Below are 25,692 nucleotides of genomic sequence, written 5' to 3' on the forward strand. Positions count from 1 at the left end.
AATGTAGCAGAACAAGCAAGCTCTAACTACACTTTTGACATAGATGCAAGCTTTTATCTATAGCCTTCACAGCTATAAGGTCATGCTGGATGTGGGTCAGGGCAAGAACAGCCAAAAGAAGGCAAAGCAAAGGTGGTATTGTGCCCTAGACTTGAAAGAGGATATATCAACCTTCTGCAGGACAGGTGCACAACAGAAACTTTGCACATGAACTTGGCTTTGTCACTTGAAGACTAAATCACTGCAGTGCACCCAGTAGGAGATTCTATCTTTAACCCATTTGAGAAATGGAAGCTATGAAGGATGCTGCAGCTCATTAGTTAGGGGGGCAAGGTGTTCCAGGACAACATTACTGGAGCTTTTTAAATTCCCGCTAGGTGCCCATTAGTTGTTAGGTAGAAAGTAAGATATTTGTGACAGAAGAGATCCCAGACTTTAGAGGTCAGTCCCAAGGTCACTGTCACACACTGGATGCATACTCCAGCTGCAGTCCAGTGAAGGGCTTGATTAAAAGAGCAGAAAAGCAGGTAGCTAGATATTCTTCAAGGGATCCAACAGCTTTGGGAATAGCTTCTCCTAAATCTGAAGGCCTATTTTACCAGTCTAACAAGCAAACGTATATTTATTTCCCAAGAATGGGAAGATTCAGGAAAGCCAACTTGTTACCTACCAAGCTATAATTTGTGTAGCTATCATCTGAAGGGAAGCTCCTGCAGTTGTCAGTTTTATTTATATTTTGATTATTCATCAGCATTTGTATGAATTGGAAATAAATGAAGAAATCTAATAGGCTTTTGGGCAGTGCATGGAAGCTGGCACTGAAGCAGCAGACATGCAAATTGATTTCCAAGAAGCTCTAAGGGAACTCTGTTTTTGAAAGGTGGCGGAATTTGATGCATTCCTGAAAGTTTCCTACTTCACAAAACACTAAAATGATTAGAGGGAAGGACCAAACAGAAACCTGAAGAACTAAATAAGTACAGAAAGATTAAGCTTTTTAAGATTAAGGTTTACAAATACTTTAAGAATTATTCTTAAATTCTAAAGAGATCCCTACCAAAATTAGAAGAATTACATCAGGAAGTAGCAGATTCTTTCTGCTTTGACATGAGAGGAGCTGGTTCTGTTCTTACCCTGCCTCTGCATTACAGCTCTCTTGTGCACCCCAGTACATCTCCATTCTAAGAGTGGCACATTGTTAAGATTTAAACATCCTGTGCAAACAGCCAGAATAGGGCAACAAACAAAAATCATAAGTTACGATCAATAAACCAGCTGTTGATTTCTGGCAATTATTCTAAAATACTTACTACTCACACAAAGAGATTGAAAGATATGATTATATAAGAGCTAGGTTTCCATAAAGCACCCTCTTACCAACCTGCAGCTTGCACACATCAACTATACGAGCAAATTAAAGAAAGAGCATCATCTGTTCGTTTTCTCATTACTGAACCCAACACCATAAATTTAACACAGCAGCCCCACAGCAAGGCAGACAGCTTGATGGAAATGAAAAATTGCCAGAGTTGGAACATCGTGGCACCTCACCTCTACTCGTTTAATATCTTCTTCCAGAACACTTAGCTCTTTCTGGATCTGCTCCAATTGCTGTGGATAAGAGAATGAGAGAAATCTAAATCAATCTGCACTGTACCACCACCATGATAAATAAAGATCTCTTTAGAGAGAAACCTTAACTATTGTAATTAACATACTACATGATTCAAAAGTCAATAGGCAGAAGTTCATATGCACAGATTAACGTAAGTAAGCATGCAAACTACATTCAAGACAAAGTTGCTATCATGTAACAGTAAAAAAAAACAAGAGCATGAGGTTCTTCGATTTTAATCACAAGGAGACCCACATTATGCAAAGTAACACTTCTGCAGTCCTCCGTGCAAGATATTTACTTTCCATGCAAGGTATTTACAACTAGTTTACAAGCACTGAACATGATCTGGGAAAACCACCATGAACAAGACAGCAACCATTTTACCCTTCAATATGAAATACTTTACTAAAACTATTAAGAGTGTTTCTCTCACTGGCAGTTAACCTGCCAATCAACAATTTAATGTTACTGGCAAGATTTTCAGATTGGCAAAAAATACCTGTTATGACCAGGGAAAGATTTGCTCCTGGCACCAACCGTCACACGGTGTTTCTTTCAAGGTGAAGTACTTACCTCGGTTACATCACAGACAGTGGTCAACCTAACTAAGGGCCGTCTTCGAAAGGGTCAGACAGGAACTTCTTACACACAGTCACCATTCTCTTTCCCTTCTATGGGTCACACTGGTTTTGGGGAATACTTTTCAGTCAATATCCTGGCTTCGCTTGTTTCTCATAACTGAGAGGCCACGGACTTGAAGATTACTGTTTATTCCGAGGCAAGAGCATCCTCTGCTTACCAGCTCCAATCCCCACCCTCCTTCAGCAAACCTCTCTCATCCAAACACCCGCACAGGCTATGCCCAGCCTTGCAAGACTCTTAACACATGCACTTCTCTAGGCAGGAGCTCCAAGTCCAGGCCTACCCAGACCAATCCCAGCTCCAGCGTAAGCCTGGTTCACCAAGACACACAGCCCTAATGAAGAAATTGAGAACTGGAAGCCCAGCTGACTTGCCTCAACTCGCAATAAAAAGCTGCAGACAGCTAGCACTGTGGCATTTGACCAGAAGCTATTACTAAGTTGGCAAGTCCACTGAAAGCGCACTGAGCACAACACATTTTTTGAAGGCTTGACAAATTTTTTGCTTTCAGAATTTATAAGGGAATATCAAATAGTCCAAACCCAAAATTATTAGTATTGCATTACATAGTACTCTTAGTATGACATATTCCCAAGAACATTTGGCAGACTACTTCCAAAGACTTACTCCCTCAAGTGCTTATGCCTGATTTTAAAATGAAAGCCTTTTGTTTTTAAGCAAACAAACCCCATCGCTAACATTCCCACTGTTGATCAGCATTGCTAATACTCATGTGCAACCCACTACTCATGATAACCCACTATTTTAATTTACCTTTTCAACATTAAGAATGCCTCTGTCCTTGAAGGCAGGAGAGGACTGCTGGGTCTATGTCTGTTTTTAAGATGGCCGATTCTTCCTTGAAACATGACATTGTAGCTGTATCCTAATTTTCTACTCTGAAGTTTTCAGTTCGTACTTAATTTTAGTCACAGACAGCAGAAGTTTAATGGTTTAAACCTAGACTGCCACAGATAATTTACAAACCACTACACCATAACAGATAATTCCATTTTCACTTGCAAAACCTACAGCAAGAATAGCAGGTGGTGCTATAGCTCCAAGATTAGTGGTAAAGCTAAGTGACACTCACACAGCATGGGTCCTGCCTGTACTCAGCTCTAGCAGTCAAATACCATTAGTCCCCCACTTTCATAAACTTCATTTAAAAATGAAGTTACAAAAACACACTGAGAAGTTCCAAAATTACAGCAAGGAAATCAGCTATTCTACAATGCACTGGCTCACAGCCAAACGAGAAGACTGAAAAATAACTGATGGTGGTTGTCACCACGTAAACAGGAGAACTTTTTATAGGCACCAGAGCAGAAGCATTTTATCAGCCAGCTTTTATTAAATATTGCAGAGAACCAAAAGTACCAGATTTGGAACTTAATTTACTGTTGCTAAAGCATCCTTCTAGTTACACTGGGGCAATTTGAACCTATCAGGCTTCGCAGACAGCAGCAAGCCTAAAAATAAGGCAAGTGCGTTGCATGGTTACTGTAGAAAGAGACTTCTCACCCCCATCAGCAAATGAGTTACTAATGCCCACACCAAGACCTTTTTTCTGGTAGGTCACCTCAAGTGTTTCATGGTTTTGCTTTCGTCTATCAAAGCCCTTAAATCTTAATCATTCCAATTAAACTCTGAAAAATGAGACTGATTTATAAATTGCCAGCCATTGAGGAACATTTAGGGAAAGCTAAATGAATTATAAGTCCTTGTAGTATATCCAGACTTACAGGCCCTTAATTTGATTTTTCGATTTTGTTGGGCACAAAAAAAAAAATCAAGCCAAGTCCTGTCCCAGTGACGAGCAGAATCATGCCTGTCAAGCTCTAGATTAAGTCAGCATAACACCTAGAATGAATGCTTAAATAAATGCTAAAATAGAAGCACATAGTATAAACTCTCCCCAGACACAGATGCTTTCCCAGAACTGAAAGGGCCAATGTGGACGTGCAGAAGGCTGCAGTTCGGTACCTATAACACACCTAGTTGTTTCCACATCACTGTGAATAAACTACAAGAAGTAGTTGTATAATGTTCTGGTCCCAAATTACACAAATGCATGTGTACAAAAGGAAAAGGATGATCTCAAAATAGGTTGTTCTTATAACCTCTGGAAAACAAGTTTTAGAACATGCAAGTCATGAACTAACGGCCTGGAAAAATAGGATGTCAAGGAGCTGCATGTCAGTTACAAAAAACAAGCTAAAGGCACAACTCGGAGCTAGTCTCAGCTGAGCAGAACTACAAGGACAGACAAGCTCACACAGTGAACTAGCTGCACAGCTCTACAGTGTGAGTACACAACTTGACTCCCACGCCACAACCACCAGTCATAAATGCTTCCAGTACAGGCAGAATACAGCCCCCTTCCAAGTGCAGACTCTTCAAAGGTTGAAGAGGAACTAAAGAATAAAAGCGTGACTACTGGCAACCTGCTTGCTCAAATAACCTAGCAGTAATAGGCAAAAAAAAGAGAAAGCAATGGCCAAGGAAAGAAACTTAGGCTCAGCAATTAGAAAAAAGGAGCTACCATAGTAGGGAACATAGGCTCTCATAGCTTTCTTATTAGATAACCTTTTAGATCCAAACTGTTCAGACCACCAAGCAGTCCCCAAGAATCCTCTGGTTTGAGTCTGAAACTGTCTAGATACACATACAGAGATCCCTGAAGACAACTCTCAGCCCAGGACTATGTGCAGTGACATCGTCTCAGTGCAGTTATGCACAGATACAGCTCTCAACACCACCAAAACGCTCCTGACCTTGCGTACAAGAATCTAGGTTGGGAATACTAACTTGGGTTTACACGGCACTAAAGGCCAGGACATGGTCAGAACAGGATTTCAGTCAGCTATCTGCCAACAAGTGTAGCTGGGCACAGAGCTGTTTTCCATCCTCGTGCTTCCTGTTTTTCCTGGATTGAAGGCCCACGAGGCAGTGACTTCACTTGTTGTGTTTGTACAGCACAGACAAAAAAGCAGTCCTGATTGGGTCTCCTGGTCCAGTTTTAAGTACTTACAAAAAAAAAGCTGTCATTACATCAGTGTTGTTCACACTAAACCTGGCATTTTTCTTAACTTTGTTGATTCACTGATGAATTCAGGATGCTACCATCTAGACCAGGGCTCAGCAGAATTTCCCAGTGCCAAGGAGATGGCCTGTAAAGAAACAGCCTAGAAAAATGCATGAGGGAAAGAGCCATACACCCTTGAGCAGCTGTGTTTCAAACTCTAGAAAAGGCACAAGAAAAGAATAGCAGAATTTATTTTCGATGGAAATATTGTGAAATCACTAATGCAACTCCCACAGAGCAGCTTAAATAGAATTTCTGGATTCATGTTTTTAGAAACAAGTCACATTATTTCTGCCACACACCCTCAATGCTCTGATCTAAAAGTTTCACCACCCTATGTACAATAGATCAAGACAAGAAAACTTCATCCAGCATTATCTCTTTCTACTTCTTGTCTTTCCATCAACTCATCTTCTAACAAAGTTGAGTATAAACTTCAGTATATTAACAGCTGAACCTCAGTTCAGACCCCCAGTTAGATCACTTTCTTACCATAAAACTCAATACCTCAACTGCAGCTCTTCAATGAATTAGATCAATTTCTCTGGAAACCAGCTGGAAGTCTCATCTGTCTCAGGGTTTTCCTTCCATTACTGCTTCTAACAGAGCCTGTTATAACATACAGGGCAAGTACAGCAAGGAAGTAATCTTCAGAGTTGAAAGAGATTTTAGCCTTTTAAATTAACTGCAAATTTTGACATCAAATTCCATTTGCTGAAAGCTTTGATGTTATGAAGTCTTTGCACAAGTGGAAATGATGCAATGTCTTTTGGTATGAAGACATGAAGAATGCATGAGTCTCTGAATGTTGTTTTCGTTGGTCAAATGTGGAATCCAAGCCTTCTAGGCATATAGGCAGGCCATCCATAGCAGACTTGCCTGCAGGGAATATTTCTTCTGTGGTCAATACTTCCTCCAAACTGCAAATGTTTCCTCTTGACTGGGGAAGAGATAACAGAAGTCTGAAGACTGCATCCTTGTTGGATTAACGCACAGAATTCCTGCAAGCAGGAGGGTGGAGATGCATGGCTGACAAAAAGTGTTTCATACTTTTAATTTCTGCCCATTTCCCCACTATAAATCCTCGAGTTTGGGTTGCGGGAGCAAGGCTTTGAATGCTTATTAATATGGTTTGATGGAAGGGTATCACAAGAGAAGGACTGCTACGGCAAGAAACAAAACTATCTAAACATTTAGATTAATTCAGAATTTAATACATCCCAACAAAATGCCAGTTAGCTCTTAAGGTTAAGATGCCCCCTCTTCCTTTGGAAAGACCTCTCCACTGAAGGAAGGACAATCAGCTAATATATACTGATATTTTTATGGTAATCCATAGCCTGCTGCTCATACATTAACTGCATCCTTGGCTTATCACTGCAGTCAGAACTCATGCCTCTAATTGAGCAGCTTAGAAATGCAAATAGATTTAAAATCCCAGTTATTTAAGTGCATATCATAGGAAAGAGTACTATAGCTATAAATTCACCTCAGGAGTCCTGGAATGTAATCAAGACTATATGACAACATAAGAGCATAACAGATTTCTTGTTCTGTCACCTCCTCTTGCTTATTCATTAGTTCATCCATGTGTGTATGCACAGAACAATAAGATCTGACAGGTGAGGTGATTAACAAGCTAATGACATCCCTGGAGAATTCATGCTTATAACTCCCTGCAATTATACCACAAAAACTAATAACTCCTCTTATTTTTAGTATTTAACACGCTCACAATATGGAGTAAGTGGAGATGCTTGGGTAGATGTGTGTCTGAGGCTGAAAAGGGTGATGATGATTCTGAAACACTAAGCAGGCACTCAGCACAGAAAGCCTGAGAACACAGCAGGATTACTCTTCTGCCCCACGATACTAAAGAGCTGCAAACAGACGCCTTGCATTAGCAGATACGAAAGAGGTCTTGTTTGTTAGACATGAGAGATGTAATGTGACATTATTAGAAACAAAAAGCCCATGAAACGTAAAAATGAAGTGACAGCCATCAAAAGAAGGATGAATGCATCTAGGGGATATCACCTGCATGTTGCAGAACTTGATTTGTGATACCCATCATTAAGCTAAATATCCTCCTTCAGTAAGCAAGTGTTCCACTTCACTGAAATGCGTAACAGACTCTCCATCAAGTAGCTGTGCTGAGAATGTTTTAGGACAAATTATACGTAACATATATGCATACATATGCATAGACATGCACGTGTGGTGGTATCTAGCTTTATGTGGTAAGATTAAAATCATGCCAAGGCAATTAGTAAAGTCTCCTTAAATGATGAATATAAAACTGAGCAGAATTCTATGTTACCTAGTATTATCAGCTCTTACAAAGCATTCAAGATGAAAACATTATCATTTAGAAGTATTTCAAGTTTAACTTTCATTAAGTATTTATGCAACTCAACCAAGCTAACAGCATTAAAATACAAATTTAAAAACATCACAGGTTGTTGCATTTGGTTTCCCTTCAAAATAGTAATAAGAAACAAAGTCAAGTATTTTGTTATTAAACTTGACCTTCTAGAGTCCTTGGATCTTTGATTTCAACAGAAGAGAATGCTGGATGAAAAAAATGGAAAGTGTGCATTCAATTAACTTTGCACACATATGGAAAGGCATGCAGCCACGCTATGTTTGCCTTTAAGACAACCAACTATTGTGGATGATCAATACATTCCTCCCCTCTAAAACGTATTTTGTTGATGGAGTATTTAAGCTTTAGCCATTTGTTTTCAATCTTTTACAAAGTCAGTCAGATTTTTTTTTCCTATTAGTATTGCCAAGAACTTGTTTTTTGCCACATTGCCATAGGTCAGAAAGAAAACAAAATATAAACTTAAAAGAAAAAGGACTTGCAAATACCTTTGTGCAAAATACATGCAGTAAATTTCAACTTGAAAGATCAATGTTCTGGAAAGTTATGAACACATCAAAACAGAATTTCTAATGGAAACTTCTGCAGGTGCTGAACCTCACATTTATCTTCTAGAGAAATGATGAAAGCGCAAGGAAGAGGCATTTGTCAAAAGACTTTACTACAGCAATATTCTGAATTCTTAAGTATAAGTCTATAGAGTTTTCTTCTAGATATAAACACCCCTCCAATATGCTCAGAAGTCACCATTTCTGGAAGACAGGAGGGAAAAAACTTCTTAGTGAAGTAAGCAAGGAGGGTTACAGGTGGTTAATTTTACGCTCTGAACATGTTGTTAAATAGTATGCAAGTACACTAACCCTAGAGTAATATCTGTATTAGCAAACACTGTACCTAGTCTCCACATAAGAAACTAAGAGTCTGATAAGTAAAACCTGTTAATAAAATTATGCAATAAATAATATTCAAAGAAGCACACCAGAAAACAAAGTTAACAAGGAAATTGTACATTTCTTTAAACATTTAAGACAGATATGAAACAGGCACTCTCAACCTACACAAAAGCAACTTTCCTTTTTAAAAAAATAAAACCAGAAAACCCACGGTACAGCTATAGCTTACCGAGTGAAATTGCAATTGCTCTGTGGTCTTTACTAGAACCAGGATTGAATCAGTAAAAAAAAAAAACCAAGAAATAGCGTTCCTTCACATTGCCTCCACAAAATAAAGCCTGCTGACATGACTTAGCTATGGGGAATACATTGCAGAAGCATTCTAAGGTCCTTGCATGCTTAGTTCCATCTTTACTTCTTAAGAAGTCACCTTCTACAGCATCAAAAGAATATGTACATGTCCCCGATAACCTTCCTCTGCTTTACTTCATTAAGATAATCTAAAGCCCTCTTCTGAACTAGCACCTCAGGTTTCCGCAGACATCTCCATGCAGGTTACACCCAGATATACCTTCACCACAGGCATAAGCCATGTCCTTCCCCAAACAGTAGTTCTTCTGTTACCCAAATAAAAAAGTTTTTTTTTCCAGAAAGTAGTATGTGTAACAAACTCTGCTGCCTACAGGGAGGAGCTTAGGATTTACTGTAGCAGAAGTACCAGCTGGATTGATTTAGTCTAGGGGTACAGCTGGAGTCTTGATCACTGAAGACAGGTTTTGATATCCTCCTAAAACCATCTTATTGACTGCTTCATATTTTCCATGCTTCTATCCATTGTTTCTTATCTTTCTTATCAAGCAAGGAGAAAGATTGCTAGTGCAAGTCTGACAAGGCTTCATTTCCTTTAAGATGAATGGCAAGGCTAGATGCTAACACTACGGCAAGCTCTGAAGTGACAGGCCCACACAGAGGTCTTCTGAGATGTGACAGTCTGCATTTCATGCTGGGATACAAAGGGCAGGGGGAAGAGGGGGTTAAAGAAATTACACCAGAAGAAATCTTGACAACAGAGGGAACACAAGCAGGGATAAAGGATCTGAAATAGATCCTGTCCCAATAGGCTTTAAGATGTTCCCAAGGCCACATTCTTAGCCTTAAAAATGATGGGGCCCTGTCCATTACTACTAAAGCCAAGGGCACACACAGATGATAGAAAAGGTTCCCCAGGTGCTGAACATCACAGTCAGTGGAAGAACACCACACATGTTAGAAATGTGAAGCTATGCCATTTCCCTTCATCCATCCCACTCAACACGTGACCTAAAACAGGCATCAACAGCACTTCCTTCTGCGAGACTTGTTGCAACTCAGTTTCAGCTGCAGGAAAGCCAAGCCAAGCCAAGCCATCATTGTTTTTTATTCTTGGTATTGCCCCAAACACCTTGCACTTGAACCATTACTCAAAAAAGAATGCCCCGGCTAAGCTGTGTATGAGCCTCCTGCCGCACCAGCTTCACAGTTCACCTCCCAGACAAACACAGTTCCTGTGAAACTTGGGAAATCTCCCAACAGTCCTTCAAGCTGCACCAAGTCTTCAGAGAAGGTATTTAATGAGTACGGGTGGACAATGGCCAGAGCCTGCATTAGTTCTGCTACAAAGATGAGTCAAGTTTCTTAAATTCACTGGATAATCCTAAACATTACAAATAGGAGAAAAATGAAAGTAGATATTCTGAAGATTGAGGGGTGCCATAAAGTAACTTCCTACCACTCTAAAAAAAATAGAAGCGGAGATGCCTCGGTGGTTTCAAACAGTGCTCCTGCCTTTGCTGTTTAAGCAAAACCAACAGCAATATAGATTTTCTTTTTAACCTTGAAGGCTTAAACAAATAGTCTGCTTCATGCTTTGGGATGACTCTGCAACCAGACCCTCAAACCATTCTGAAGGTTTCTCACGTGCACTGCCTTTACATGGTTCAAGTTTGCAGCACTTTGCATTCACACTATTGGATCTTATGTTCCACAAATCTTTCATCAAAAAAGTGCCTCCTGAAAGCTTTTCCTTTTATGGTTTTCACCATCATTCCTCTAGGTTTCTGAGATATTTCTGGTACCAGGGTTTATGCTGTTTGCATGACAGTTATAAATGAGAAGTCCCATACCATGAAAGACAATATGTTTGATTATGGAACCCTCTCTCATTCCTTGGGAGGCTCATTTTGAGACAAATAAGAACACAGACTACTCATTCTTTTGTGACACAGCATTAGTCATGGCATTTGATACGCTAAAAAGAAAAATGAGACCGACCAGTTTCACTCCTTCTCAGGCTTTCAACTTTTCTATCACAGAAAATATCTTGTTTCAAGAACTTGGTAAAGCATGTGGGAAGAAGAGAACTAGAGGACAGAGATTCCAAATTGAATTTACATCAGTGTGAGACAAAAAGGCAAGAGATTAAAAACTGAAGGTGTCACTCATAAACAGATTAATTTTCCTTGAATCCCATATGTTCTCTGCATGAGACTTCCCCAAACAGGCCTTGCCTTTTTCTTTGCAGAGAGAACACCAGGCTAACAGATCACTTAAATAGAAACAAAATGACAGAAGGCCACAGACAACACCTCACCAGCTGAAAACCAATGCAAGTTACCTCTCGTTTATTTCTTCTGGCAACTTTGAGAAATTCCATGAGGATCTGCAATTGGGCAGCATGGGACTCCTGTAACACAGTAAATAAGAGTGTTTCTCTTAATAGCTATGGAATGGTTACACAAACATTCATTTTCTACACAGAAATTCACGCTTTGCACAGAAACGGCTTTCAGAGACGAGGAGAAGAAAATAGCTTAATGCGGTTTTAAGAACAGTAGTTTGCCTTTGCCTTACAGGCGTTAAAGTTTTGTTTGGATCACAAGTTTTCACATGAAGGCAGAAATCCTTGTAGCAGTTCTTGTTTGTGTATTTCTGAAGACTTACTAATAAGAGGAAATGCTTTTCTTTATTGTCTACTGCACCTGAAATTGCTTTTGGAATACAGATTCTTTGAAGACTAATCTTCTGCCCTGGAAGATCATTAGTGTCCACTTCTGTGATTTTCATACTTTAGTATGCTTTTATATAAAAAACACCTCCTGCCAAAATTAACATTTGAGATTATGTAAAGAGATGACTGCTGAAGGCTTTTCCTGAATGGAAGACAAAAATAACTGGTGAAACTGAGAACATCCATTTGCAATCTTTCCCTAATAGGTCGTTTGCCTCAATGATTGGTTTAGTATTTTCACCTAAATTAGCCAAAAACTTAATGGAGCAAGAGAAGAGGAGCACAACAAGAAAGAAAAATTGTATTTCAGCATTAATATAGCCCTAATCCTATCCCAGCATTCTAAATGCTTGTTTTCACAACCTACAGAAATATTTACCATTAAAGGACTGTGAACATACACTCAAAAAGGTTCGAGACATTATCACATACAAACCATTAAAGGCAGAGGGGACAGGAAAAGTAGAGAGATTAGGAGGCAAGAAAACTTTTTCACAAGATGTTCTTATTCTTCCTCCCCACCCGTGTCTATAATTAAAAAGTGAAGCAAGTAGAAATAAAAAGAAAACTGTTAGTGTTCTTTGAGTGTCAGGTGGGGTTTTTTGTTTTTTTTTTTTTGTTTTGTTTTGTTTTTTAAGACTTAGTATCCTTAAAAGATATTCCTCCTTAGAAGCACCTATACACTAAATCCTGTTTCTTTGTTTCACATTTGTCACAAGTGTGAAACAGCCTTGAGTACAAAGTGGTTTTACATTGAAGTTAGAAACTTTATTCCCACTTCATTTTCACTGAACCACAATGAAAGAGTTATGTACAAGCCCCCACGCAAGACAGTAACATAATTTTGCTCAAAGTCAGTAAAAGTTTTTGGGTTAGCCTGTGGTTCTGATAGAAGGAGAGTAAGTAAATATTAATTCTGCAAGAGCGAATAAGATAAGCAGTTTCTAATACAACTTTTCCTCACCTGTTTTAAAATATCATTGAAATTCTACTCAAACTTCACTTGACCAAAATTATAATTCAGTTGAATTCAGAAGGTCTGGTTCTTTTAACTGGAAAATGGTCATCTGAGACTAACAGCATGGAACGACCAAATACATAACAACTATCCCAACCCAGCCACATTGCAGTTAAATCATAGAAATAGTTTGTTTCACATTGCCTAAGTCTTCAAACTGACTTACTATGAGACATCTGAATTTTTATTACAGTTTTTCTTTAAGAGGACAGTGATGTAAAAAGCTATTAACTAAAAGTGTTCATTTAAAAAGGACACGAGAAATTTCTTACTGCTTCCAACTGCTTCTTTTTTTGCACCAGCAGCTCCAGCATCAGGTTGACATTAGCCAAGTCAAGATTGTCTTGATCAGTTCCCAACAAATCTTGAATTATCTGCCACCTATGGCCATTCTAGAAAGATGAGGAGAGACATTAAATTCAAGACACCCAGGGCTATATCCAGCAACAGATATTAAAGGCAAAAATGTAATATTTCATCCCTTTGTAAAAACCTCAAAGCATTTTTCAGGAATCACAATTCCCAACCCTCCCACATGTACAGGACATAGCTCTTCTGTCCTACTGCTCTGTGTAACTGCTTATCTTGTTTGGAAGATATTTTGAGAAGCTGTACTTTATGAGAGCACAGCTACTGCTAGGAAGAGATTATTACACAGCCACAATTTTATCCGATTTGTGCCCTAGTTTCTAAGAACATATTTCTAGGGGGAGAAAAATGGTGTTGTTTATTGAAGCTCAGTTGAGTTACAGCCATCTGAAATATTGTTAAATGGCAATACCTTTTAATTTTTAACCAAGTAATAGGTAAAGCCTTCATACTAAATTCAAATGGAAGAAAGTAGTATTGGTCTGTTTCTTCAATTCCCACCTCCCACACTATTCCTCTTAAGAGTATTTTCATAGGAAATGCAAGAGCAAGAAAGATAACGAAGCTCATCAGGGTGATCTTTTCATTCAACCTGTTAGAAATGAAAAGTACTCCTCGGAGAACAAGCACATTACCATGAAGCCCATTCTCCCTTCTCTACAGGTTGTTTGCCCTTCTCATCATCAGTAAAGTTAAAAAAAAGTATCTTTTAGAAGAGGAAACACTGAATAATATGTTAACACTAGGTATAGCTTTGCATTAGGAAAACTCAGGATGCAGCTGAAAGGTCTTTAGGCCTTCTAAAAAAAATACGAAAAAACAAAGCTGAAACAAAAAACCCCATCCTCTAAAGCTATGACACTAAATCAAGATATTTAAGCTTGCAAGCAACTAGAAATGCCACCCAATCTAAAGCAGACAATTTCTAAGAGACTATAACCTATTTGTATTGGCTAGATTAAGACAAAGAATGTAACATTCATACAGAATATTATTTCTTTTTACACAACACTTGGAACCTGTGGAAACCACAGACAAAAAACACAGCTCAATTTCAACCTGGAACAACTAGAAAAAAATAGGTAACTTTAAATCAAGTCAACATGCTATTTAAGACAAAATTTTAAATAGTACAACTTAACTTTCAGGGCATACTTTCGTTTTCATAAGGATGAAACGAGAGAATAAGCATCAGATTTATGAAAAAGGAACATTTCTCTCTTGATTTGGTAGATGGACTGCCCCACAAGGAGTTTGTTTTGGACATAAATACAGAATTAAAAGTTAAACTTAAAATAAAAGAGGCAAAATATTAACCTTGAAAAAAATTCTTCCAGAAATGGAAAGCAATTGGAATACGGTTTACATGTTTGTCAGGCTCAATAGACAAGGTTGAAGAGAAAAATGTCTGAATAAATTGAGAAGAAGCGTATAGGAAAAGACTCAAATATCTATAACAGCTCAGATTCTAGAATGACACTTGCAGTACAGACAAGACTACTACACATTTGTTTGATATACGGTGCGAATCTTGCCCTAGCCATCACTGAAAGGACCAAAAAACAATCTTTACTGACTAGTGCTATTATTTTATTAATCTACTGCACTATTCAGAAAGCTTCAGAGATGCCTTAACGTGATTTCTTAATTAATGAGACATATCCTTTGCCAAGAAATGGTGCTTAACACAGGATTCATTTGCTGTAACATGTCTTTAATAATTTCACTTAACATCAAAAGTAGTACAAGAGGAAAGCATGCATATTAAGGAGCTCGTACAGCGGCAAAGCTGCTCTTTTTAGAAGATGTTGGTATTTTTATTTGTTGCCAAGAGATAGACCCAAGTTTTTGGAATAAGGTCACTGTAGATTTCCATTTGCTTGCAGTTATCTAACTTAGATGCATCTACGGACACAGTTTTTAAAGGTGCGCTCTGAGAAAGTGGAACCAAATTCCAAAAAGTTATTGTACATGCCTTCAGGTTAGCTGCATGCATTTTAAATGATACACTAAATCCTTTACATCTTATCCTGAATACAGAACTGACTGCAAGTAAATGAATGAATCTTTAAAGAGTGCTGTTTTCTAAAGCATACAACTACTGAAAGCATAGTTTTCTGCAATGCAGTCCTTAAATTAATAACACTTCAATAGAGCTATATTTTTTAAACTGAGAAAAACAGGGGCTCTGTGATTTTCAGTATTACCTTGCATCCTGATTTATGACTTACATAGAAGCCCAGGAAGGAAACCAGACATAGTAAGACAATTATTATGCAAGTTTCCTGGTTAATGTCATATACTCCTTTTGATCTTAATGTACAGGAGCATCCACTGCTGCAGTACAGGGTTTTCCTCATCCAGGAATGCAGCTCAGGCTAATTCGCACTCTGATTCCGTGACACAAACAAAGTTTAGAAGAGAACCAGGCAGTTTTATCTGGGATCAGAGCCAGAACACCAGTACTCCAAACACATCCTTCTCCCTCTTGTGGTTGGTATTATCCTTCCATTTCTCTGTAGAACATAACTTCTCACACGTGATCAGACAAGCATGTAGCACTTACGATCATTTATTAGACTTACTGTAGCTGTAATTTCCAACACTGAATGAAGATTATTACCTTTAAACAAGTGTGCTTCTAAGGGTAGTTTCCCAGGTTATATTCAATATATTGCATGACATTTAGTTACACTAACACAGCTTGCCTTTACCTGTAAAACGGCTGGCAGGAAGAAGTGGAATTAATGAGGTTGAAGGTATACAGTGCCACCGATATTGGTATTATTCCCCCATAAAGCAAATTCATGTAACAGCTCAACAATACAATTTCTAAATTAAGCCACATAATAACAATTGCTGTATAAAACCATTAAATAAATATAAAGTAAGAAAGTTGGAACATACGGTGCTACTCACTGAATGGTCCAGTTTGAATCTTTTCTCCTCAGATCTCTGTTTTTGTTTAAGAATCAGTTCATTGACTGAAAAAAAAAAGATGTAAAAAGAGATTGAACTAGAGCTCTCAAAATAAGTATGAGAAATCCACCCCTATTTTTAATTTTTGTTATGAATTCCACAGTAAGTTTACTAGCAGTTAAAACAGTAGGAAGTTTTGTCCATTTTTCTCTAACCAATTTCTTCTTTGGACAATTTGTGAAGGATAGAGATTTTTTTAAAAAAATCAGTAAACATAATGCCTACACATTCCCAAAACTGCTTCAGTTCATTTATTTATTTTTAAGTACCACGGTTTTCCAGCTCTAAGGCAGATGTACATCACAGAGGAGTACAAAGGAGATGAAACATTAACAGACTTACTACAGGCTGAGAACAAGTGCAGCCAAATAGAACAACTTGCTCCTTTAAATCACTACATTCATTGCTTAAGTTATTTTTGCTACAGTTATTTCACACCAGTTTAACTGTAAAGAGACCAGGATAAGCTCACCCCTTCATATGTATACCTCTTTTTTTTTTTTATATACATCCTCCAAGACTTGCCTCAGCACCATCTTCTGCACAACATGCTTGGGTCTAAATCAGGATGACTGTTTCTAAAGCATTTATTGGCTACCATAGCTTTTAATCTATTATTAAATGGATATCCCAGCACATGAAATCAAGATTAGTTTAATTTTGGTATTTCACGCTCCAGTGCATTTTCTTTGATGTTTTCTTCCCATAACCCAGTATTTAACTATTTCCAGTGAAGATCATTTCCCTTCTTTGCTTATGCAGCGATTAATTAGGATCGCATATGTGTATGAATATTTTATGTAATTTACACACATACATCACTTGGACCACACTGTAGTCACCAAAGCAGTACCATAAGTAATTCAGCCTCCCCCTTTCAGTGTTCATACTTTGAAAACAGTACAAGTTCTTGATTATTAAACAGACAATGCAGGGGAAAAAAAAAAGTAAAGAGATTCAAATCTCAAGCCGCCAGAAAACATCTTCATTTTGCTTTTTATAGCATGCATAAAGCAGCAAGTCAGTCTCACTACTGTAACTCAGCATATATAAAACTGCTAGAGACAATGGAGTGTAACAACCTATACTACTATCCACTTTTTTTTAAAAAACAATTGACCAAAGGGATGATGCTTGGACTTTATTTTCAATATCCACAAGCAGGTTATTTATAGGATGAATTTACAAATACATGCCTTCCATCACAACAAAGATGTTTTTTACGAAAACACGCCTAGAGCTCACCTAAGAAGTTGGGATAAAGATGATCTATGTTGTCCACAACATAGTTACATTTGGGACATCTGTTATTGTCTTCCAAGCTCTGGTGAATACATTTATAGCTGTTTCAAAAACAAAACAAGATAAAGTACGTAAACATGAAGAAAAAAACATAAGGACAAAGGAAATAGCATCAACCTTAGATAATGTGTACTTGACTTGCACTACTAGCTAACAGCTGTGTTGTCGAGATCTTACAGTGGAGTCAAAGCATTCCAATATTGACTAGGAGCATGCTACAGCAAAAAAATGAAGTTTCTTGGCAAGGATTACAAAAAGGTATTTAAGTACTTTACTCATTTATTTCACTGAGGATTATGGCAACTTGGATACTTCAGTCATGCTTGAATCTTGAATTCGTGCCCCGCTTCCACACGCGGAGCTATCAGACAGACTGTGTTATTCAGAAGCAACTTTTCCAGGTTAGCCAAATACTTTGCAAGTGACATTAAAAACTACTGTGCGCTTCAGGTAATCGAGCACTGACAAAGTATCTTCACCAGCGTCTCATGTTTCCCCCCTGCCTCTCAGCAGCTATTAATACGAGTCACTCCAGAGTCAATGTTAAGCTGTTAGTTATTTGAGGGACAGAGTAACTCCAAAATGCACTTTAGCATTAAGTTTAAGCACCTTGCTCCCTAAGAGCACATTGTGATGTCAATTTCTAAAAGATATCTGACAACATTGCTCTGCTCTTCCTAAATAAAGTTATTTGAATGCTTCTTATCTTGGACTTTTTAAAAAGTGTTACAGATCAACAGGATAAAGTGTTACATATAGGGCATAAAATCGGATGTTATCTTACCTGTATACATATAGAGGTCAAAACGTTCTGAAAGTTAACTGAATCTGTTGCTCAAGGTGTTTTATGCTACTAAAATATTACTTCTTGAAAAAGGTGGGAGATTTGTTTCTGTTTAACAGACACCGTAAGAGTACGGTATACAACAAACATTAAAGCCTCACGGTTCAACATTTATTCCAACCCCTAGTTGAGATCAGGAGGAGCAGATAACTGTACACCTGCCCCAGAGGGTTCTTGTATGTTTCCATGAAACACTTTTGCTCCTTGTGACAACCAGAGATAACATACTGAAAAAATGTGAACCTTGAACCAATTTGATACAACAGCCGCCTAGTAAACATTTTGCAAAGAGAAAAATATCAAGGGAGAGAAGAAAGAAATGAGCCTAAAGCATATCCTCTCTGAAGTTTAATAGAATCGCCCTAGACAATGTGGAAGCCACTTCAAACTGTATGGTCTTGCACGAAGGAAGAGAGGACCTCCCGACAGCAGCACTGGCTCCTGTGACCTCAGCAGGACCCACTGCTTCAGGTGGTAACAGAAAGCTTCCATTTCCCAGAGAAATAAGCTGACAAACTGCACTGACTCTGAGCAGGGAATGCCACCAACAGTTTATGACCATTTTATTGCTTTACAGATGAAATAATATGGTGGCACAAAGTTTTCGTTTTAACACTTCATAGACTTTTAGTCTAACTGGTAACCACCTTTTAAATTGTGATTTCAATTTCTTCAGTGCAGGGACAGAAAACAGAAGTAGCAGAAAACTCAAGGAAAGGGTTTCACAACGATGTCAGGTCACCAGCACTGTGTGATACAAAGATCTTACCAGAAGCTGTGTCCACATTTCGTCATGTAGGCTTCTTCAATCATATCAAAGCAGATGGGGCTGAAAACAAAAGCAAAGATGTCTTTTTAAGTTAAAAAAAGTCTTAATTCAAAGCAGCTACCCAATCACTCATAGGTAATCTTTTCTGTTTGTAAAGCAGAAGAGTACAAAAAAGTGCAACAGCAGCTAGGCAGAATAAAGATCAAAAGGGCAATCAAGGGCTCTTTGGCCTTGGAACAATACTGCAGTTTGCTACAACTGGAAACCAGGTGAGCCTTCACTGCTGAAGCTTTCAACAGCTGCAAACCACCCAAAGCCAGAGCACCTCTGACAAGCAAAGGACCTCCTAGCTACCTGTACTATGTCTCAAACTGACCATAAAAATTTGTTTTTATTGTGAACAGACACAAGGTGTTTATAAGTGATGCCAAAATCAGTTTATTCTCCCATTTTTCAGCCAACAGCCATTCATAACCAACTGCCTTCGTAACTGCCAAGGACCAGGCAGGGAGCTGATGGGAGAAGGACGTGCAGCTGTTACAGGACTGCTAACAGCTTTTGCAAAGCATCCATCTTCTCCAAAGCTAAGTTCAAAACACCCGACCTCAGACCACATCACTGGCTGGGCAGGTGCGATTTCACCTCAGTTTCTCCCCTACAGGCTGAGAGGCCCATCACCAACGCTCCTGAGAAGTCACTCCCACATCTCATCGCCCTTTTCAGAGAATACTAATATTTGTGAGACCCCCGTTAGGCATTTAGACATAGGAATGAGAAGGAGACACCTCTACAGGCTTAAAAAAAAAAAGTATTTGGAGATGAAGCTGCAGCCTCTGCTGACTCAATCCCCATCAGAGTGACCAAACTGGGAAACACGGATGTCTCAAAGAGTTTGCCCACCTTGACACACAAACCAGGTTGTCTTCAACATCCCAGCACATCAACTACATAAACACAACTTAGAAGCAAACAAATCAAACCAGAACATTATTCTTTGAACCAACCAAGCCACCACACACCAATTGTTCCCCAAAAGAAGGGGCAAAAATAATTAATGACCACCTGCCCCTCTCTTCCCCAGCAGGTCCTTTTCTGCAAATCCTTTGTCTTGAGTAGCCCCAACATAAGCGGTTCAAGTCACTGTTTCTGAAACGAAGTTATATTTCAAGGCACTTTTTCATTAGAATAAGTTCTCAACAGTTTGGCCCACAAGGACACATCAGTAAGAGGAAGACTTGTGGTTGTGTGAACGTCTGAGGCTGGTTTCTCCCCACTGGTGACAAAGAGCTAAACTTCTCTGCCTTCTTCTAATCATGCCACATAACACAGCCCCACTCCCCAGAGATGCTAAAAACTGCTGCTTCCTATGGGGTCAGGTGTGTTTTTTCCAGTACACTTCTGCATTTCCTGCAGGCAGTGCACTAAGGACCAACAAGACTGTAATGCTGTTCTGGCTGCAGTCGGACGTGGCAAATCGGAGCTAAACAAGGAAGATGTCCTCCTGACACCACAGCTACCCAAGACCCCCGTTTCCAAACTTATTCTTCTCCATACCAGCTTGACTAGAGAAGTGACAGAGTCAAAACAGCTGAAAAAAAGCATTCAGAGCCCACAAAAATAGCCACTCAGCACCAGGGTCGTTCAATAGAGCCTGAAGTTTCCATTAAGAACAGTTTCACCCCAAAACGCTGACTGATTTACAAACGGAAACAAGACTGATGTCTCAATACCTATCAAAGCCAAGCTGGCTATTACACGAGTTGCTGTGTGCCATTTGTTTTAAGTGAGTCTAGCAGAGGGAAGGTTAAGAACAGATGAGAGGCCAGAGGCAGGAACTTGAGCCATACTGCAGCTTGCAGCATGTGCCGAAGCTGAGCAGCACAGCTATGGTGAATTCAAGGCTCCTGTGCATGAGGTAGCTCTTATTCTCTACTTGAGAGCCTTAAGCAGCAGAGCCGTGTAAAAAGATGCAAAGTACTTCAGCAAGCCATAGATTTCACTGTTCCTTACCAGATACCGATACCTTATTTACTCAACAGTTACTTGTCCATCACTCTCTAAACTGCAAAGGCTTATCAGGTATTTTCTTTCTCCATGGTTGAGACATCAGGGCAGATATCATACATTTTTGTTTTAACCAATTACTTGCCTCTCCATTTTGCCAGCTGTTCTCAGAGTACTTCAAGAGGCTTTTGTCAACCTCAGCTACCTGAACATCTGGTGGAAGTGGTCACTATGAAATTGGAGCACATTTCATACTTCCTCCTGTTCCACACCAAACAGGACCTGCTTACAGCTTCTCCCTCCTGTTCTGTTCTTCTTGGGTCTAAGAAGAGAGCAGGACTGACTCCAAGCTCTGTCATTTCCTCAGTGTGATCAGTCAAAGAGCACTGCCATTGCTATCTGATCGGTACAGAGTGATAACGCAACAATAGATTATGGAGTTATCATTGTTTCAGATTATAAAACTGTCATGAACAGCTGTTTAGGATAACATTGTTTTAGTTTGTGACCTCCACAGTCAGTTTGAAGCAGTCCTTATTAAAGGAACTTACCAGATCACAAACATACGAACATACTCTGTCCGTGTCTGGCATCACCATTAACAAGTAAACACCTAAAAAAAGACCTGGTTTTAAAGACTCACGAGTCTACCTTTAAGTGTAGCAAACAGTGCTTCCCACACCCAGGTAAGTTGGCTGTACCTCTCCAGGTCTGTATGCCACATACTCTTTCCCACATGTTCTTATTTATGAAAGAGCTCAGAAACAAGCACTGATACGAAACAGCCTCTGAAAAGTCAGCCTGCAGTATGATCCCCTCCATCTGGGAAGCAAAGCAGATCGTAACTGGTTTTAGAAAGGTTTAGTGAACCATTAATTGGGAGGGTTAAGGTAAGGCTTGGGAAAACCGTAGGCAATTACACTGCTGGAGAGGAGGAAATCCTCCAATTAGAGGATTCCCTTTCAGACAGGCACTCTCCAGGCAACTGCAGAAAGGCCTGGCTGCAGAAGCAGCACAAAGTCTGCCTTTAACCTCCACAAGCCTACATGAAGAGGCACAAAAAGTTTCCCTTACCACCACGCAGTTGCCAAGTCAGACACACACACTTTCCTGGTCGGGCATGCCACGCTTCCAGGCAGATGCTGAAACGTACTACAAACAGCACCCATGTACAAACTCCTGAGCGTACACTTGCTAAACGTTTCACAACCCAGCCTAGCAAGGTATGCCAACGCTTGGGTTAAAGCCTCAGCCTGACAGTGCTGAGAAGGCATTTTCAGATGACAGGCAGGCAGGTTGCGCACACTATTTACAGTATTTCCACACGCCCCTTCGCACACGCAACTCACCCAAACTTCTCTTTTCTCTCCCAACTTCGGCCTGGTACAGGCAGGATCTGCGGCTAGCAGTAACTCACAGCCCGTGTGCAGAAAAATCAAACGCTCCCCTCCCCGCAGCCGGCAGTGGCTTGACAGCATCCTTATGGAAAAATGGCACACAGAAAGCTTCTGCCTCTCGGACTGAGACAGCCAAAGCTTGTTTAAATCAATTATTTAAACCCTCACACATGCACCCGTCTTACTGGGCATCGCTCAGAACTCCACAGTTGCCAGCTGAGCTTTTATTTTTGTACTACGTAACTGTATTGCTACCTCAAAAAAAAGGTAAGTACTGTAATTTGAATCTACTGTTAATATAAACAAGAACAAGCCCTACAGCCCACAGAAACACACGGCAGTGAGGAACCCAGGTAAGTTAACTATAATTATCACTTGCTCTTAAAGGTTCTGACCTGCACTTAAGTACACCCAGCATGGCTCTCCTATAAATATCAAGAGGGGGACAGGAAGAGACATTTTGCCTTGATTACTACTCAGCTGATTTTTCCTTCTCACTTAGTTCAGCCAGCAGTACTCCTGGATGAGGAGAAAACAACTCATTACGCACTCTCCTTGAAGCATTTACCTGTACAAAAAAACAGTAAGAAACTGCTTTTTGAACCAATGCAAAATATTTCAACTGTCCAACAAGCTTACTGACACAGACTTCATTTCCCTTCCCTTCAAACACGTTCATGTCTACAACAGACAACAAACACAGAGCAGAAGCTAACTAGAAAGGGACAGGGAGTGATGGCTGCAGACCAGCCCTGCTGGAGCATTACAGCAGTGGGAAGGAAGGAGCAAGAACACTCACAATCAGAAAATCCGTGAGCAACAGCAATGCAGCCATGTCCCATAACAAGCGCCTTTAAACACACCTAACACGGCCTGGCACTCAGAGCAGGACCCCAGCTGATCAGGGACATGCGCTCACCCCAACTCTGCTACAGACCAAACCACTACCCATAGTGAGAAGTAATGATCAGAAATTACTCCTTATTACTAGCCAGTAGTTGCTGGCTTTCCTGCCACTAACTTCTCAGCAGCTTCAGGTTCTCACTTTAGTGACAGCGATATTTCCTATCTACCCTGCCAGATCGCTTACAAAGCTATAGGATCGTGTCTGCAGGATTTTGCTACAATGCCTGTCCTGCAGAGATGCCAAACATCTGACCCTCACCTGAAAGCCAGCACATCCAGAGAAGGCCACCCTGCCAGCTGTGGCCTGTTTCTTTTCTGCTTGTTTTACGGGTTCCTTCAGATGCACGACTTTCCTCTAACCCACGCTTGCCTCCAGTATCTCATCATCACGGTTCACCTCTCAGCTGTGAACACTTACCCCAACTTTCTGTTCTCACATTTTAGTACATCCAGCCAGCTATAAAAGCCAAACCTACTCCTTATGTTTGAAGATTTGAAAGCCATTAGCAATAGGCCCTCTTTAAAACCCAGCATTACCAACTAGTTCTCAAAGCAGAGCCTGCAGCGAGCCTCGCTCCCCCACACCTGCCAAAGGGGCATTTCCAATTAAGACCTGCAGCTTGGGCCGGACGTTAGAAGGACAACACGTGAAGGGATGCGAGACAAACCTGTATCTCATCATTGCAGAACTTTCCTACCCATCTGGTTTTAGGTGCGAGGCTGACACGAACACTACTGTTATGTCACGCCAGCCGACCTTTCCCAGCAAAGCCCACGCGGGTTTTGCTGGCTCTGTCAGGATCAACAGCCACGAACCTCACATCCCACCTGGAAGGGCACAAACCCTAAACGGGGCAGCAGGAGCCCCGTGCTTACCTCCAGAAGGGCCACCTCGCCTCGGGGAGGTGACAGCTGCTCTCACCCCCATGCTACCTTGGAAAAGAGGGCACCTGACAGGACAGCAGCGAGCGTGGCGGGGCCCTGCTGGGGCACCCCACGAGCTGTGCAGCCACGGGGCCCTCCTGGGGCGGCCTGGCTTTGCTCCGAGGCAGGGAGAGCCTTTTCTGGGGGCACAGCCGAGCCGGGGAACACCCCCTGCCCCTCGGCGAGCGGGGTGCCAGCGGGGCTCCCCCTACTATCGCCGCGCACCCCGCGCTGTCGCGATATCCCCCCCCCCAACCCGCTCACCACACGAAATCGTTGCTCTTGTCCTCGTAGGAGTTGATGAGCCCGTTGCAGAGCGGGGTGAGCAGCGGCCTCTTCCTGCTGCCGCCGCTCGCCGAGGAGCCTCCTCCTCCTCCTCCTCCTCCTGCTCCGGGCCGCGCCGCCGCCGCCAGCCGGGCCAGCCCCGCGCCCGCCGCCACCGCCGCGCCCGAGCCCGACACGGCGGCCGCCACCAGCACAGGCCGCGGCGCCGAGCCGCCCGAGGAGGACGAGCCGGGCGCCATGGCCGCGGAGGAAGAGGAGGAGGAGGAGGAGGAGGAGGAGGAGGAGGAGGCGGCGGCGGGCGGCGCGGCGGGGTGCGGCGGCGGGCGGCTGCCCGACATGCCGAGGCCGGGCCGGGCGGAGCGGGGCCGAGCGCGGCGGCGGCGGCGGCCTCAGCGCATCGCCGGGCGAGCGGGCGGCGCCAGCGGAACGATAAAGTTCGTTTAAAAAAAAATAAATAAATAAAAAAAGGAGGAAAAAAAAAAAAATAACCCCCCGACAAAACACGCCCGCCCGAGCGCCCCCGGCCCGGCGCTTGTTCAAGCTTTATTGACAGGCGGACACACGGCGCCGCGCATGCGCCGCCCGCGGCGGGGCGGGCTCCGGCTGCCCTCAGGGCGGAGCGGGCCCGGGGCTGGCGGCGGAGCCTCCCCGCGGAGCCGCCCCGCGCTCGGCGCTGCCCCCGGGCGGTGCCTGCGGAGCCTTCCACCCCCACCCTCGGCGATCCGCGGCTCTGCCGGGGCGGGCCGCGGGGTTCAGAGTCCCCGCTCCGCCGTGGAGGCGGGCGGGGGTCTCCTGCCCTCCGCCATTTCGCCTCCTGCTCCGTTGCTTGTCCTCAGCCCGCGGTGGTCGATGCTTGACACCCACACCATTTGGGGCAGTGCATAGAACCATAGAATCATTAAGGTTGGAAAAGCCCTCCAAGATCATCAGCTCCAACCACCATGCTACCACCAATATCACCCATTAAACCGTGTCCCTAAGCACCACGTCCAACCTCCCCTTAATCATTCCCAGTGATGGTGACTCCACCACCTCCCTGGGCAACCCGTCCCAATGCCTGACTGCTCTTTCTGAGAAGAAATGTCTCCTCATTTCCAACCTGAACCTCTCCTGGCGCAACTTGAGGCCATTCCCTCTGGTCCTATCACTGGTTACCTGTGAGAAGAGGCCGACCCCCAGCTCCCCACACCTTCCTTTCAGGTAGGTGCAGAGAGCAATAAGG

General features: G+C 41.6%; 1 protein-coding gene across 6 annotated transcripts in view; it reads right to left on the minus strand.

Annotated features, from left to right (window-relative positions):
• Positions 1–25,031, minus strand: part of COP1 (COP1 E3 ubiquitin ligase) — a 133,438-nt gene extending 108,407 nt beyond the window's left edge. For 2 of the 6 annotated variants that reach the window (XR_013954233.1, XM_080601944.1), the window contains exons 1-7: positions 24,450–25,031; positions 18,955–19,014; positions 17,285–17,382; positions 15,968–16,044; positions 12,964–13,083; positions 11,281–11,349; positions 1,552–1,611 (exon numbers count right to left, since the gene is read on the minus strand). Coding sequence is in view for 5 of the 6 variants with exons in the window: in XM_080601944.1 (XP_080458070.1) it covers positions 1,552–1,611; positions 11,281–11,349; positions 12,964–13,083; positions 15,968–16,044; positions 17,285–17,382; positions 18,955–19,014; positions 24,450–24,808 (843 nt within the window). In the remaining variant the exon portion in view is untranslated. The remainder of the gene's footprint in view (positions 1–1,551; positions 1,612–11,280; positions 11,350–12,963; positions 13,084–15,967; positions 16,045–17,284; positions 17,383–18,954; positions 19,015–24,449) is intronic. The other 4 variants (XM_080601948.1, XM_080601946.1, XM_080601945.1 and 1 more) reach the window with 4 other exon arrangements.
• Between the last annotated feature and the right edge of the window lie 661 nt (positions 25,032–25,692).

Source organism: Anser brachyrhynchus, assembly GCF_964034855.1.
Source record: "Anser brachyrhynchus genome assembly, chromosome: 8".
In the NCBI taxonomy this organism is placed as follows: domain Eukaryota; kingdom Metazoa; phylum Chordata; class Aves; order Anseriformes; family Anatidae; genus Anser; species Anser brachyrhynchus.